This window comes from Tiliqua scincoides, chromosome 9 (assembly GCF_035046505.1).
Source record: "Tiliqua scincoides isolate rTilSci1 chromosome 9, rTilSci1.hap2, whole genome shotgun sequence".
Taxonomy (NCBI): Eukaryota; Metazoa; Chordata; class Lepidosauria; order Squamata; family Scincidae; genus Tiliqua; species Tiliqua scincoides.
The window spans coordinates 45,512,501-45,528,125 of NC_089829.1; the positions used below are offsets into that span (position 1 = coordinate 45,512,501).

General features: G+C 49.3%; 1 protein-coding gene and 1 pseudogene across 2 annotated transcripts; one reads left to right on the top strand and one right to left on the bottom strand.

Moving 5' to 3' along the window:
• Nucleotides 1–1,647: 1,647 nt before the first annotated feature.
• Nucleotides 1,648–15,369, bottom strand: PARD6A (par-6 family cell polarity regulator alpha). Of its 2 annotated transcripts, none has more exons than XM_066637334.1 (3): nucleotides 15,264–15,369; nucleotides 12,043–12,265; nucleotides 1,648–2,929 (listed from the first exon to the last, which is right to left on the bottom strand). In XM_066637334.1, the coding sequence occupies exons 1-3, from the start codon at nucleotides 15,324–15,326 to the stop codon at nucleotides 2,139–2,141; spliced, it is 1,077 nt and encodes a 358-aa protein (XP_066493431.1). In that variant the 5' UTR covers nucleotides 15,327–15,369; the 3' UTR covers nucleotides 1,648–2,138. The 2 variants fall into 2 exon arrangements, with proteins under 2 accessions (XP_066493431.1, XP_066493430.1); XM_066637333.1 differs by having other exon boundaries at nucleotides 1,648–2,932.
• LOC136660857 (5S ribosomal RNA) lies at nucleotides 3,121–3,233 on the top strand (annotated as a pseudogene).
• Nucleotides 15,370–15,625: the final 256 nt, after the last annotated feature.

The following is a 15,625-nucleotide window of genomic DNA, read 5'->3' on the forward strand; positions in this document are numbered from 1 at the left end:
CTTCAGTGGGACTTAACTGCTGGCAATGCTTCTGCAAGCCTGTTTCACCCTTGCTGATTTAAAAATTGAGAGAATTCATAGCCTGTGGGTTCAACATCTCTCACTGGTTGGCCTTTGAGAAAAACAGGAGTCGTCTGCGCTTCGGGGATTTAAGGTTCTAAATTAAGCCTTCTGCCAACAACCATTTCGTTGCAAATGAGCCTGATCTGGTGGAACTGCAGCACTAACGACATGCTGGGATCAATGGCTTATTTGCTAGAGATTCCTTTTTTTTCCTTTCTCCTCCAGACACTGTTTGCAGGAGAAAATGAAAGGAGACACTGCAAAGATATACTTCTACTGTTCGTGAACATCAGTAACAGAAAGGCAGGTGTGAAGGCCCCAGGCAAGAATTCTAGAGGGAAGCTGTTCACCTTGGAAGGCCAAATGAACTCAGCATGCTAATAGGACCACTGCCTGCCTTCCCGCCTGCCTGCCCCACTCTGTGCTGTGGTCCAGCTTAACCCATGATGCAACACACACACACTGCCTCCCTCCCCACCTCTTGCCAGCAGGTACATAGCATCTCTGCACCAAGGCATCCTGGGAGAATTCAAATTAGCATAAACATTTGCATAAGCTACATACTTTGCATAAACATGCAGGTTTCTTTGTGCTGGCTGTCATTTGAGAGAATAAGCACTCTGGATGTCCTTCAGGGATTTTGTGAAGAATGGGGAGGCACAACAAGGCCTTAGGCCCAGTAATTTTCAGACTCTTTACACCCAGGAAGCTCAGATAAGGGTGAAGGGACGGATGTGGGACTGGCAGTGAGATCAACCAGTCCCACTCGCTTGTAAATTTTAGCAAAATCATAGCCCTTCCTGCAACAACTAAGGTTGAACTAGGGAGTCCTGTGTAGTTTGAATAGTGGTCAGGATTCACTTTTCCACTCCCAACTGGCAGTGTGAGACCTGCTTCCTAACCAGGTGTTGCAGTCTGCCAAGTCAGATCATGGGCCCATCTGTCTGAGCCCTGTCCGCACAGACTGGTACCAGATCCCCAGTATCTCAGATGGGGACTCTTCCCTAGCCCCACCTGCAGATGACATGGATTCCGCATGGAAAGCAGGGACTTTATGACTGCGCTAGGGCCTGACACTTCAGTGCCAGTCCAGATTGGATCTCTCTCCCCTGAAGAACGAAGCCATTCGCAATCATTTCATTGAGCAGCTGAAGCGGTTCAAGGCTTTTTCCTATACAAGTCGGACCTGGATATCCACCGATTTGACTCACCACTGATACTAAGGTCCAGCTCTAAATGCCTTGTAACAAGGGGGAAAAAAGCATAAAAATCCAATTTCCTACCATCACACTGTTAAATTATAATTTTATTCCACTAGATTCCATTATTCACCCCATCTAGTGGCTGAATGTGGTATAGCGTCTATACCGATGCATTCTGGGGTTACAATAGAGGAGCAAGAAATGTGGAAGTGGGTCTTTAAAGCTATTTTTCCACTGATTTGGTAACCACTGATTTTTTTGTCCACTGGAGTTTCTGGAAGGGAACCCCAGTGGATAATGAGGCACAACCTGTATAACCCCCCTTCTCTCTAACCTCCACCCCCCCCTTTGCCATATGTTTCTAAAAACTACATGAACGTGCTTTTTCTTTAAAAAAAGTTTAATAGTCTGTTGCAATATATTAATCTGTGATGCATGTTATCATAAAAACAAACAACTAAAACCAACACTTTGTGGGAATCAGTAGTCTGAGGAGGACAAGGATTGAGGGGGGCATGAGAGGGAGGCCCCCTTTCTGCCTCAAGAAGAGGCAAAGGGGGGCTCAAGGAAGGAAAGGAGAAAGACAGTAAAAACCCCATAACTTTGGTTCAATGGGGACCAGGAACATGTCTGGCAAAGGATTTGGGGAAGGTGGGCTAGCCCCCTGTTGCGCAGATCCTGGTTGTGGCCTTTGCTGCAGTGGCTACAGAGGACGCTGTTGTGCTGGGAGGCAGTGCACAAGGGAGGTCAGCAATGGCAAGACTGAGCAGTGTCTTGAGATCCAGGTGCAGACCCCAGATCCCATCTGGGAATGAGGCCGCCCACCAAACTGGCCTTGGAAATGGTTTGATACAGAACACAAAGGGACAAAGGCTATAGCGTGATGACTGTGCCATCTTCCCGGAGGCTGCCTGCACGACTACCCCGGATAGGGCTGCCGCTGCCACTGTGACTGTTCAGGGAAGGAAGGGAGCCTTGAGAGCTGTACAGGGACAGGCTGTGCTGTAGGCTGTCGAGGAGGCCTCCATTGGGGCAGCTGGTGGGCAAATCACTCTCGATCACCAGGTCCCCCTCTTCATCGCTTTCCCCCTCGGCTGTGCTGCAATTGCTGAGGTACTGGGAAGCTGGGCTGGGTGTCTGCTGGCTGGGAGTGCTGTCCGTGGACACCCCAGAGCTTCCTGAGGCCTTGCTGCTGCGGATCACATTATTGCGCTGGTTGGCCGGCTTGACGGTAATGATGAGGTTGTGGCTATTGGCCACCATCATGTCCGTGACCTGGTCCAGCGACTTGCCTGCCACGTCGATGCCGTTCACCTCCAGGATCTCGTCGTTCACAGCCAGCAGCCCGGTGCTCTCAGCCAGGCCCCCCTTGACCAGGCGCGAGATGAAGATGCCGGGCACCTTCTCCACCCCGTGGGGGGCCACACGCACGCTGACGCCATCCCGGATGTAGAAGCCCAGGGGCTTGTTAGACCCATGCTTATGGAGCCTCACACGCCGGTGGGTCTCAGGCAGAATGTCCACATCAATTATGGAGGAGATTTGGCGGAAGTCCTGAGGCATCCCGATCAGCAGATGCGGCTTGGCCCGCTGGTGCACTGGGCGCAACAACCCCTTTTTCTTCCGCTGCAGGGAGTTGGAGGCAAAGACGCTGGCGTCAGCTTCTGCTGCAGGGTAGCAGGAAAAGAAGCACAAGTCAGACATGCACATATGTCAGGCTCAGTCCCAACCCTGCATCTTGGAGGAAGGGTGGAATTCAAGTCTGTGGTCCATAGTAGCCTTCAGTCTTGGCTCCTTCCCTCCCTCTCCCATGCTTGTTTTCTATCACTCCTTTCCAACCGCCTCCATTGCTTCCTCCTATGTTATCCTGCACATGCCCGATCTCATCTGATCTCGGAAGCTAAGCAGGGTCAGGCCTGGTTAGTACTTGGATGGGAGACCGCCTGGGAACACTGGGTGCTATAGACTTATACCATGATCTCGGAAGCTAAGCAAGGTCAGGCCTGGTTAGTACTTGGATGGGAGACCACCTGGGAACACCGGGTGCTATAGGCTTATACCATGATCTCGGAAGCTAAGCAGAGTCAGGCCTGGTTAGTACTTGGATGGGAGACCGCCTGGGAATACCGGGTGCTGTAGGCTTATACCATGATCTCGGAAGCTAAGCAGGGTCAGGCCTGGTTCGTACTTGGATGGGAGACCGCCTGGGAATACCAGGTGCTGTAGGCTTATACCATAGTCTTTCGAGACTGAAGGTTGCCAACCACCACGATGTTACCTAAATCCAACCTAAATACTTTTGCTTTTCTGTCTCCAGAGTTGACCCATCCATGAGGCCGACTAAGCAATCACTTCAGGCAGCAGAGGATGCCCTCGTTTGTCTGCCCTTGTCATAACTGCTCCTTTTTCTCCCCAGATTGGAAAAGAGGAAGTGTGGAGGAGCATCTCTGAAGTCCAATTCCACCACTCTCATCTCCTCACCTCCACACCATTCCCCCTCTTCCTTTTCCAATCCAGGGAGTGGGAGGTCATCAGCCCATCACCAGGTATAGTGAGGCAGCATTTGGCACACAGCCTCGGGCACCAGCAAGTCTTGGTGTCTTTTCAGGTCTTTTCTGGCCCCTAAGGCAGCGAATGGCAAGATATAAAAACACATCCAGATGAATACACTTACAAAACTCACACCATGCACTCCAGGTTCCCATACTATAATTAAAAGGACAAAAGAAAGGTGAAAAGCTACAAGAAGAAATCAAAAAGTACTGGAAACGAGAGCTTATAACATCACAAGTGTCACACAGGGACTGGATCTAACTAACATAAAGTGCAGTGGTCACTTAGACTGCTGAGAGATGTTGCTTTGCCTCTGGGGTTTGAATACGTGCAGATAACAGGAAACAAATTTCCAAAAATGAATCCTGTTTGCCCAGCCTGTCCCAGCACAGAGCCTATACAGCCTATATCAGTGTTTCTCAACCACTGGTATTCATACCACTGGTGGTACTTGAGGTGGTCTCTGGTGGTACTTGCAGAACCCCCAGACCCTCGCTGACTGGCAGTAAAACCAGCAATGCAATGAAACAAGAAGCTGCACTCATCTTGGTGGGCAGAACTCAGCATGAGCTTTCTGAGCACTCCAAAAAGCCCTCCTGTCCACCCTGAGCTTCTTACTGGTGTTTGTCATGTTGTGTCTGGTCTCCCAATATGGAAGTAACTGGTGACGGCATCATCGCCAGTTACTTCCAGTGGTGCTTTCAATAGGTGGACCATGTGAAGTGGTACAGTGGGCGACAAATGTTTAGAGACACTGGCCTACATAACTGGTAGCAGTTCTCTCTAGAGATGGGCACTAAGTACTAGATTTCTCTCTTACACTGTTCAAGTCTACCTGTCTGCATTTTGGCAGCCGATTCCCACAGCCTCAGGATGCTTTCGTACGATGGGAGCCAAGATGACGTAGGACAGCACAAGCATTAACATTCATGACATCCAAATGTGAAAACCTCTTTCTGGCTGGGAGGGAAAAGCCTGTTGGGTGGTATTTTCCTAATTCCACTGCAAAAGGCACCAGATGACATGGTTTTGCTCACGACCATCTGATGAGCCCAACGGTTGTGTGTAACAAAATGACTCCACCTGTTTTCTCTCCATTAAAATCCTGAATGGTACATAAACAGTTCCCTGTGGCAGGCGTGGTGATGGCAGAGAGGACAGGGGTACAGCAAGGGGGATGCTCTTAATCACATTGGAGGGTGTTGGCAGCATCACACAGATCAGCCATGACTGCAGCAGTGTGAAGCAAAGGGACTCTCGGGGAGGGTCCAGAGCTCAATGCAATTTTGCTTTGCATGCAAAAGACCCCAGGTGGAATCCTTAGCATCTGCAGGCAGGGCTGGGTAATGCCAATGGGCCTCTGCCAGTCCCAGCAGGCAATGCTGGTCTAGATAGACAATGGCTAGACTCACTATAAGGAGACAGCAGCTTCTTGCTTTAGGATTCCACTTTGCTGGACACACACAGAGACAACAGCTAGCCCCAAATGCAAAGCAGGGCTTATCTTTTTCAGGAAGCACCATCTCCCCATACCAGGATGTATGGTACCTGCTCTTGCTGAGGGACCCAGCCTCCCTGGGATTACACGCCGTTTGCCAGGCTGGGATTAAAGGGATATGAATAATTCAGTTTTAATCACACTTTGAGCTGTGCCCTGCAGAGTTAACTCTGTAGCTGCCTGCTCCAAAACCTACAAGGCAGACTCTGGTATTCTAGGAACAAAACCCAGGATTTTGTCCCTTGAGGCACCCTCTTCTGCCATCAAGACGCATGCATGCCCAGGCCACTGGCTACAGAATGCCAGTGTTGTTCTAGACACACTAACCAGGAATAAACTGCAACTCAAAAACCATCAGTACAGACTAGGGTTACCCCTCAACCCAAACATCCGAATCTCTTTTTCTCCCAAATGGAGGTGGAAACTGTGCTCCTCATGGACACAATTTACTTAAACGTATGCACGTTTAAATGAACTTGCTAATTGTTACTGTGGATGAGGAAAAGATGCACACGAAAGTCTTAAACGCACATAACCAATCCAGGAAGGAGGTACATAAGTTACTTGGGGTGATGAAAGATTGGCAGTTGCAAAGGGTAAGCCAAGGAAATAAACATTTAAGGATTTGAAGAATGGGCAAAGGAAGTGTGCCCTTTGATCATCCCAATGATGACTCTAAAGGCTGATGTGGGGTTAGATAGCAACTGTTACCCTGCACATGCCTGATCGCGTCTGATCTAGGAAGCTACGCAGGGTCAGGCCTGGTTAGTACTTGGATGGGAGACTGCCTGGGAAAACTGGGTGCTGTAGGCTTATACCATAGTCTTTTGAGACTGAAGGTTGCCAACCTGTGGGGTTGTTTAGAGGTTGTTATTCTGCTGGTATTATTGGCTTTTGTTTTATATGTTGCCTTAAATCTGCTGATTTTGTTATTGGTGCCATTATGTTTTATTAGGAGCTATTGAGACGCTATTTTGAAAAAGGTGGGGTTCAAGAGAGTTGGCATTTGCACAGTAGCTAAGAGACTGAGTCACAAAACCAGGAAATCCACAACTCAAATTTCACCTCTGCCACAAATTCACTTGGTGTCCTTAGACAAGTCACTCAGCCTCAGTCTTCCCATCCATAATGTGAGGGTAATGATACTTGCCTTATACAGCTGTAAGGATTACACGAAGATAACATTACATGAAGGCACTTTGCTCACTCAGAACATGCTCTATAAATGTGAAACATTATGAAAAAAATGCTTTAAATAAGTTAAAGGTGAGCTTCTTGTGTATGCACTAGTCACAGGCAATAAGAAACAGGTTCTTGAGCCCCAACAGCAGCTCATCATGACAGAGAGGAAGAAAACACAATTCTCAGACAGGGCCAGACGGCTGCCCACTCGCCTTCACTCCTCACTGAAGGACAGGCTGGACATGTAGTACTCAAAATGGCAATGTAAATAGCCAGGCGGGGAGAAAAGCTGGGCTTGGCAGAAGAGAACCCCGCAGGGGGCGCTGTTTCCTGTTTTGGGTTTCCACAGGATGCCTGGCAGGAGTGCACACTGTTCTGCTGTCCACACCAGATGCCAAAGCTACAGGGGAAGGAGCATGCATGCGCAAGATACCAGGGAGTTGGCAAGACTTAAAGGGCCATGGGTAGAAAAAAAGATCTTTGCAAAGCAATTGATAAACACTTCTGTCCTTATACATTGCTGCTCAAGGGTGTCCCCTTCCCCCAACACATTACGCAGCGCTGAATGCTCAGCTCTGTCTGCCGTATGCTAAAAGGCAAGAAACACCTTGGTGAGGACCAACTAACATATTACAATACAATGTAATCAGTCAACTTCTGAGCTCTACAGAACGCCTCGTCAGGACGAATATTAAGCAAAAGAAGGAAGGGGGCAGGGGAAATAGACAAAAGTTAGGTACAAGGGACAAGTCTACAATCTGTAACCAACTAGATGAAGTGCAAAAGGATTTACAGGGACCGATCAGCCTTTGCTAGATTCAGGGCAGATTTTAGTCGGTACCAAAGGAACAAAAACAGTTGTTTTTGTTTTTTTTTAAGATACATACAAAATCTAGCAGTTATTCAGATCAGTCTGCAGTACTAATCAGGACATACTTGCCTCATGCAAGACCAAGAAAAGATGTGCCAGGTGAGTCACCAGAAGCCACATGGGTAGTACTACCTGGTGGTCGGGTGACAACAGCCCCCCAATATAACTCCAGTGATTTAAAAGCCAAGAGACTGTTCTTTAGAGTTAAATGGTATATTAGATAAACACACTTGTCCTACCCGTCATCAGTAGTTTAAAGCATACCTCAGCAGCTATAGCATTTGAGATAGTGGGCTATGCTACACTGAGGCCTGAGTGTTCATCCACATGCATTTATGAGCATGCGCAGAAGAGAGAAATGCATCCCTATTCAGAAACATAATACCAGGTGCTGTAGGCTTATACCATAGTCTTTTGAGACTGAAGGTTGCCAACCAACCAACCAATTTCTTCACACTCAGAAAAACAGGTTGAACCTTGAAGACTGGCAGTTCTAGAAACACAGGCTACCTCTGTTTTAAACAGACATGCTCCAAAATGGGAAAAAAATAAGGACAGTAATTTATCAGGGAAAGGAAACACCTGCAAAATCAGGACTGTAGTAAGAAAGATCATTGAGGCTGTCAGCTGAGTCAGATTATGGGTCCATCAAAGTTAGGACTGTCAACCAAGACAGGCAGCAGCTCTCTAGCAATTTAGGGTGCAATCCTAACCCCTTATGTCAGTGCTTTCCAACACTGACATAAGGGCAATGCAGCTCTGCGGTAAGGGAACAAACATTCCCTTACTTTGAGGAGGCCTCCGTGAGTGACACCCAACTGCAGGATGCAGCACACATCCCATTGGCACCGCTATGCCAGTGCTGGAAAGCACTGACATAAGGGGTTAGGATTGTGCCCTTAAATAGGAATTTTTTCCTTTGTCCAGCCTGGACAATGAACCTGGAATATTCAGTATGCAAAGGAGATGTTCCACCTCTAAGCCGAAGGTCCCCCCCAAGGGAAGGCTATGTAAATGAGGGCAATTGGAGAATAATATAGGCTGCAGGGTGGATTAAAAAAATTAAAATAAAACATTGTTGAGTCAGTATATTCTAGCCAACCAGGTTAGTACCTCAAATGACAACACAACCACAGTAAACAGCTGGGAGCAACAAGACACCCAGGACCGAACGACATTAAAACAGGAACCCCAGCAGGTGATGCTAACCCGGTCTTGGAACTCATGTGCCATGTCCCCAAGGAGCACATGTCCCATTTCACAACCTTGCCCCAGCAGCCTTGCCAATTAAGACCTGCCCTGGCCTCAAACCATTTTCACGCACCTGCTTGTTTTGTGAGTTGTTCATGGCACAGAGGTGGCTGGAAAGACAAAAATAACCTTCTCTCTTCCCATCTATAATTTCATCCTGCCTACTTAAGATTTCTTTTTTAACTGCCACAGGTGATCTGCTGTGTGATCAACATCAGTGTTGCACTGGTGCCCCACTTGATCAACAGAGGCTGTAGATGGGACTCTGCAGGGCTAGAGATGCCCCAAAGTGGCAGAAAAAGACCTTGTTGGGTTATGGAGCCAGTGGTCCATCCCTCGTTCTACAGAGCAAGTCAAATGGGGATCCTGGGCTATAAATACCATGGTATAAATATGGGAACAGCAGCTTAATTTTAGTCCAGGGAGAACATACAGGGCTGTGGAAGGTTTTTTCCCAGCAACTGGTCCATGTAATCAGGATCTATCAACCCAGTGGTTCTCTAGCGGCTTTGGCTTGGCTGGGGCAGGCAAGGCAAAAACCACATGGCAGAGAAAACTGTAGGGGAAGGCTGGCTGTCCTTTGTCGCCTTCTCTTGCTTCAGGCTTCAAGGAAGGTAGCAGGCCAAGTTCTCTGCAACAATGGCATAGCTGGGGGGTACAGGGCTGGCAATTGCATTGGACAGCAAGCTTTAGGGGGGAAACAAGCTGAGCTTGACACTAGTAGCCAAAATTGTGAAAACCTTAATAAGTACATATAATACATCATGTTATATATCATTGGAAAGGTAATTTAATGCAGAATGCAATGAAACAAACCATGTTGGAATATATGTATTCTATCACATGTTATGGCCAATTAAGTATAAAACTTTTATTAAATTTGATTTCATTGTGGGAGGGGGGACTACAAAATCTTTGTCTCTGGGTAGCAGATACTTTAGCTACACCTCTGCTCCACAAGGTCTTACGGAGTAATTGCAGCTCAAAAGATGAGCACCTGCTTTGCATGGAGAAGGTTCCAGGATCTATCCCTGGAATCTCCAGGCTGGACAAAGAAAAATTCCTGCCTGAATTCTGGAGAGATGCTGCCAGCCTGTGTTGGCACCACTGAACTTGACAGATTCAGTGTGGCAGCTTCCTGTGCTTATAAACATGCTTAGAATGTCTGCCAAAGGTCAAAGCAAGAGAGGATGTTGCCCCATCAGCCAGCCAGGTATCTCTGGAATTCAAGAGGAGGTGTCAAGGAAGCTGCCTTACAGTGAGTCAGACGCTTGAGTTGTCAACACTGACTGGCAGCAGCTCTGCAATGTTTCATACAAGGGGACCAACCTGGGACTATTTACATACAAAAAAATGGGCTTTGCCACCAAACTACTGCTCCTTCCTTGAGGCAGCTCACGTTCAGTATTTCATTCCCCCCTGTTGCCAGCCAGTCTACGCCTTGCAAGAAAAACAACATTCAGTATCTGCGTAATATAAACTCATCCAGTTTATCTAACCTGCATAGTTTATTCGAAGAACAAATTCTAGCAGATTTGGTTGCAAGAGACAGAAGGGGATTTTGCAGGTGGAGTGCTGGCTTGCTGTGGTTCTGAAAGCTAAACCGTGCTCTTAAAGCAAAAGGGCACTGTTATTGCACTGGCATCATAGGACTAAGGAGAGGAGTGATGCTCCTGACCAGGCTACAGCTCTCTGGATTCTATGGTCCATTGCAAATCCTGGACAGAGAAGGAGACACAGAACCGTGACATGGTGAAGCTATTGAAAGAGCCTCTATTATAATTAGTGTAACTGCCTTATAAAGCCCAGAGATAAACCAGTGTCGAGTAAAAATGGGCTGGCTGCTAGAGGCAATGGTCTGGGAAAGGAAGTGTTTAGGAAAGCTGCTCCAGCTTTAACCCATTTTTGCCCGGCCCACAGATGTACACATTTGCTCCCTGTTGCACATAAGCAATGTTGGGTAGAAACGGGCTTAAGCATGATTTTTGCCGACTATAGGCCTCTGGAAACCAGGGCCGGGCTGTTCATGAGGCCAACTGAGGCATTTGCCTCAGGCAGATGGGCAGAGGACGGCTTGCTCTTCCTCCCTAATCACTTCCACTATTTATTTATTAAAATTAAAATTTATTTATACTCTCCTGGATCCAGAAGTGTACCTGACACTCTACCCCACCACTTTATTTTCCTCCACACTTCCCCTCTGTCCCCCTTCTTACTTTTCAAAACCAGGGAAAAGGGAAAGCAGTGGATGTGATACAACCCACCACCATCAGGAGTTCTCTAGCTGGCCCTGGTAAACATCGCCAAGGAAAGCAAAGTTTCCTTTACTGTCATTACTGAATTTTAAAAGAAGGATTAAAAAATTCATATAACAATTTTCTCGGGAAAATTAAAACAGGTTAGATCTGCACAGGCCCGTTTCCAGAAGGTACATTCTTGACCTTGACGGGTGATCTCTAAATACCAAAAGACTTTCTTGCATTCCAAATACAGAGCACCTTCACTGGGCAACAAAAACAAAAACATATTGTGGGATATTGTTCCATTAAAGGCATAAGCATTGCCCCAACTGACCCAACACTCTCCATTACCTATGCACAGTCCTATCAGGGGTTCTGCTATAAGAACACACGGCACAGATGCCACAGGACTCTCCTCACATCAGGCTGCTGTGATCACATGCACCACTTCTCACACTGCATCAACACAACAATTGGCAAGAACTATGCCTGACCTACTTTCAGCATCTGCCAGGTGCTGCCACCAACTAGATCCCAAAGGTGAATTCTGTCTCAGGTCAGAGAATTCTGTCTCTGACCTGGTGACCTCTGGGAATCCATCAGCATCATGGGGTCTGGGCACCTCCATTTCAGATGGCCACAGACATCTGCGGCCTGCGCATTAAGGCCACCAATCTGTAGGAGTATTTCACACATAATCGATTCCATGGTGGAAATACAGACTTCATTGGCCGACGCAGAATTCAGCACCTGAAAATCTGGGTATTCAGAGACAACCAAGCTCCGCATTTAAGCGCTGACCAGAACTGTTCCAGTTAAACTGGGACTGTTTAACTTCAGCAAGGTGAATGCATCAGGTGCCTTCCTCAGTGTTGCTTTTTAGAAGTCAAGGTACAAGACCTCTAGCCAACAATGATGAAACTAAAAACATGTTTGCAGAGTAGAGTTATCAGCAGGAGGGGAAAAGAATTTCATTGCTCTTCTTAGCAACTTGCTCTTTTCCATGGCTGGCTTGGTTTTAATTTGTATGATTCATTCAGCTCAGACAATCTGAACTTTTCTTAGTGTACAACCTGGAATTTGGGGACAGATGTATACACAGGGTTGTGACCATCACAGCATTCTGATCTCTTAGCTAGGTTGCAATAACCGTCAACTCTGCTTTCTTTGCTATCATCTTACCCCTTTTCTGGATGATGATCCGGAGTAGTGGATTGGCTGACGACAGTGCCTTGTGGTAATTGTCATCGTTGTTGATGGGCAGCAAGTCACCATGGATGTCCGTGTAGCCAAGCAAAACATCTACGCGGGGGATCTGGTGGACAGTCTGGATCAGCTGGTAAAATTCCTGGAAGCCACCCACACTGGAGCGCTTCATGGCAAAGCGGCGAAACTCGGCATCGAACTGTACAAGAGTAAAGGAGGGTCAGCCACAAGACAGCAGGCTGCTAACAACACTGTCCAATAAGCAGGCTGTGATTCAGCAGAGATTTGTCACGTTCAACAGACCAATGGGTCCCAATGATTTTAGGCTCCACCTCAATCAGTCCTTCCTCCTCCTCAGTGCTCAACCTTAGATCTGTCCTTGTCCTCAAACAACACTTTTAATAAGTACACCTGGAAATTCAAATCCATGACCTTAGAGCAGATGAAGGCCAAATTATTTGCCAAAATCCTGGGGTTCCAGCACTGCCTACACTTTGCCTCCTGCTGGGTTGTGTCCTGATGCAGTGAAAACCCTTATGAACAGGTAACCCTGAAGGGGATGAAAAATTATGTGGACCAGTCAGCAGTCTTGCTTTTTATATCTAGATTCAGCACTAGACTTTCCATGCTGCTTGATGAAAAATTCTGTGCAATTCAAAAGCTTGCGTACAAATGTATCAGAATTCTTACTTTGTTTTTCTTTAATTCCTTCTTTCTAGTAAACAAACTGCCTTAAAAGTAGTTGCTGGCATCTTACTAGAGACTGTTTCTAGAGACTGCTGTTACTGCACTTACATGCACTGTTGTCTCTTGATTGCATGATAGAGTCCATTTAGAGTTGTTATAATGAAACAGCAAAGTCCCCTTCATATGTGATTTTTAATTACTTTGCTAGCTCATCTCCTGCGGTCCCAAACTTGGGATCTAACCGCAGCAGGTAGGCAACATTGCTTAATTAACCCATTTCTGCCCAGCCCAAAAGTGTACACATTTCATCCCTGGTACGTATATGCAGCGTTGGGCAGAAATGGCTTAACATGCTGAAGCAACTAGCCCAGTAAATAGTACCCAGATCAGTATCCAGGAAAGGATGGTAAATCACCTGAACTAGTAGATATTCAAAGCTGGCCCAACCATGAGGCCAACTGAAGCGATTGCCTCAGGTAGCTGATTGGTGGGGAACACCCATCTTTGTCTGCCTACTTGCCTCCTCTTCCTCCTACACCCTGAATTGGAAAAGGAAGAGGGGACAGAGAGGAAGAGGAGCCTGAAGGAGGACATGATTGAGACATACAAACTTATGCACAGGAAGGATAGAGTGGCTAGAGAGATGCTCTTCTCTCTCACGTAACACCAGAACCAGGAGACATCCACTAAAATTGAGTGTTGGGAGGGTTAGGACAGACAAAGGAAAATATTTCTTTACTCAGTGTATAATTAGTCTGTGGAACTCCTTGCCACAGGATGTGGCGATGGCATCTGGCCTAGATGCCTTTAAAAGGGGATTGAACAAATTTCTGGAGGAAAGTTCATCACAGGTTGCAAGCCATGATGGGTATGTGCTGCCTCCTGGTTTTAGAAGTAGGCTAACTCAGAATGCCAGATGCAAGGGATGGCACCAGGATGCAGGTCTCTTGTTGTCTTGTGTGCTTGCTGAAGCATTTGGTGGGCCACTGTAAGATACAGGAAGCTGGACTAGGTGAGCCTATGGTCTGATCCAGGAGGGCTGTTCTTAAGAGAGTGCTAAGCTAGACCATTGGAGAGTGGGAAGAGCAGAGGCTGGCACATCATCCGGTAAGGGCAGCAGTGTTTGGCATCCCACCTCAGGCATCAGGAGAACTTGGGCCTTACTCGCACAAGCCCTTACTCAAATTCCACTGTCTCCTTATGAAGATATTAACCAAGAACTGGCACAATGTTGGAATAATTTATTATGGCTTCAGTTCTAACCACACTTTCTTGGGAGTAAGTACCATTAAGAGGGGGACACACTTCTGAGTAAACATGTATTGGACAGTGCTGTAAGAGGAACAAAGGAATTGCAAAGGTCAACATAGGGGGCATATGGAATTTGCTGCGCACTACAGTCCTACAGACACAGGGATCTGTGAAATGGGTCAATTCCCAGTCTGAAGGTTTTCCTCTGAAAACCAGGAAATCATGCCGGGCGGGAGAAAGGGATCTGTTCTTCTCATCAGTTCCAAACGACAGTGAAAGAAGAAAGTTTTTAAGACTACGCCTGAGGGCAACTTCACCCCTTCCCAGCTGGTTCTTCCCCAATGGCCCTGCCAGTCCCCAGGCATCCACTGGACAGCACCAATTTGGGACGGCCCTCAGTCTCTGGAAACTCATGCCCCCCTGCAGGGGATGTCAGCGCTCCAGCAAGACCACGGGGTTCTGCAGCCTCCTCCGAGCGAGTGGAAGCGCAGCCAGCTGCCCTGTGTCGTGAGTGCAGGGCTGCGCCGCCAGGCTCCCCCCTTGTGGCCGGTCGCGGTAGCCCAGAGGCACATCGACCAGCCCCAGGAGAGGAGCGAGAGGCATCGCGATGTGCCGCTCAGAGGCCAATCCTGCGCACGCCTACTCAGAAGCGAGTCTCACTACAGGCAGGGGGGCTGACTCCCAGGAGTGGAGCCCGAGCATGCCCAGGGCAGCTGACCACCCACACACGGCAGCCCCGCCTCCCCTCGCCTGCACACTGGACTCCCCGCTGGCTGGGCGTCCAGTCCTGGGGGGACACCCTCCCTCCCTCCCTCCCTCGGGCTGCAGCCCGCTTCTGGCGCACCGTTGCATAACCCGCGGAGGACTCCGGGGGCTTTCCCCGGGGAAGCAGGAGCCGCACAGAGGCGCCTGCGGGGGGAGCGCTAATCCCGGGCCGGACCGTGCCCAGGGTGGGGGCAGCAGCACCCCGCGCTAGGCCAGGCAGCCTAGACGGGCGGAGGGGCAGCCGGGAGCGGGAGCAGCAGCAGCTCCTTCCCCCGCCCCAGTGCACCTGCTGCGGCCCGGCCAGGCTGCCCCCAGCAGGGCGCCGGGCCGGAGGGAGAGAGCAGCAGGAAGGGCGCCGGAGCGGCCCCGCACCCGCGGCGGGGGAGGCTGCCGGTCCCCCCGCGACGCACGCGGCCGGCCCGGGCGTTCTGCAGCCGGGCAGGTGCGGCGGCGGCTCCTCGGCGTCCTGCTCAGCGCGCCCGGCCAGCCCTCACCTTGCTCTTGACCTCGATGACGGGCTCCGGGCTGCGCGCCGGCGTGCGGTGGTGCTTGGCCATGCTGGGCCGGGCCGGGCCGGGCGGGCCGGCTGCTGCGCCTCCCGCCCCGCGCCGCCGGCTGCTGCTGCGGCTGAGGCTCCACCAGCGGACACAGCCAGCCAGCCAGCGAGCGGCGGCGGCGGGAGGAGGCTGCAGGGGGAGGGAGAACTCCCGGCCATGACGTCACCCCCAGCGGCTCGGAGGTGCCGCGCGATTGGCGCAGCCCCCCGAAGGGGGCGGGCTCAGAACGTTCCCCGGCGCTAGGATGGAGCGTTGCTGACAACGTCGCCTGGGCAACCGCGGCCCGGGGCGTTCCGAGG

What these genes read in the sequence shown, in the direction of transcription:
- PARD6A (XM_066637333.1), bottom strand. Translation starts at nt 15,326, where the DNA reads ATGGCCAAGCACCACCGCACGCCGGCGCGCAGCCCGGAGCCCGTCATC. An exon ending in TCATCGAGGTCAAGAGCAAG is followed by an intron (nt 12,266 to 15,263) that starts GTGAGGGCTGGC and finishes ACTCTTGTACAG; the next exon opens with TTCGATGCCGAGTTTCGCCG. An exon ending in GATCATCATCCAGAAAAGGG is followed by an intron (nt 2,933 to 12,042) that starts GTAAGATGATAG and finishes GCTACCCTGCAG; the next exon opens with CAGAAGCTGACGCCAGCGTC.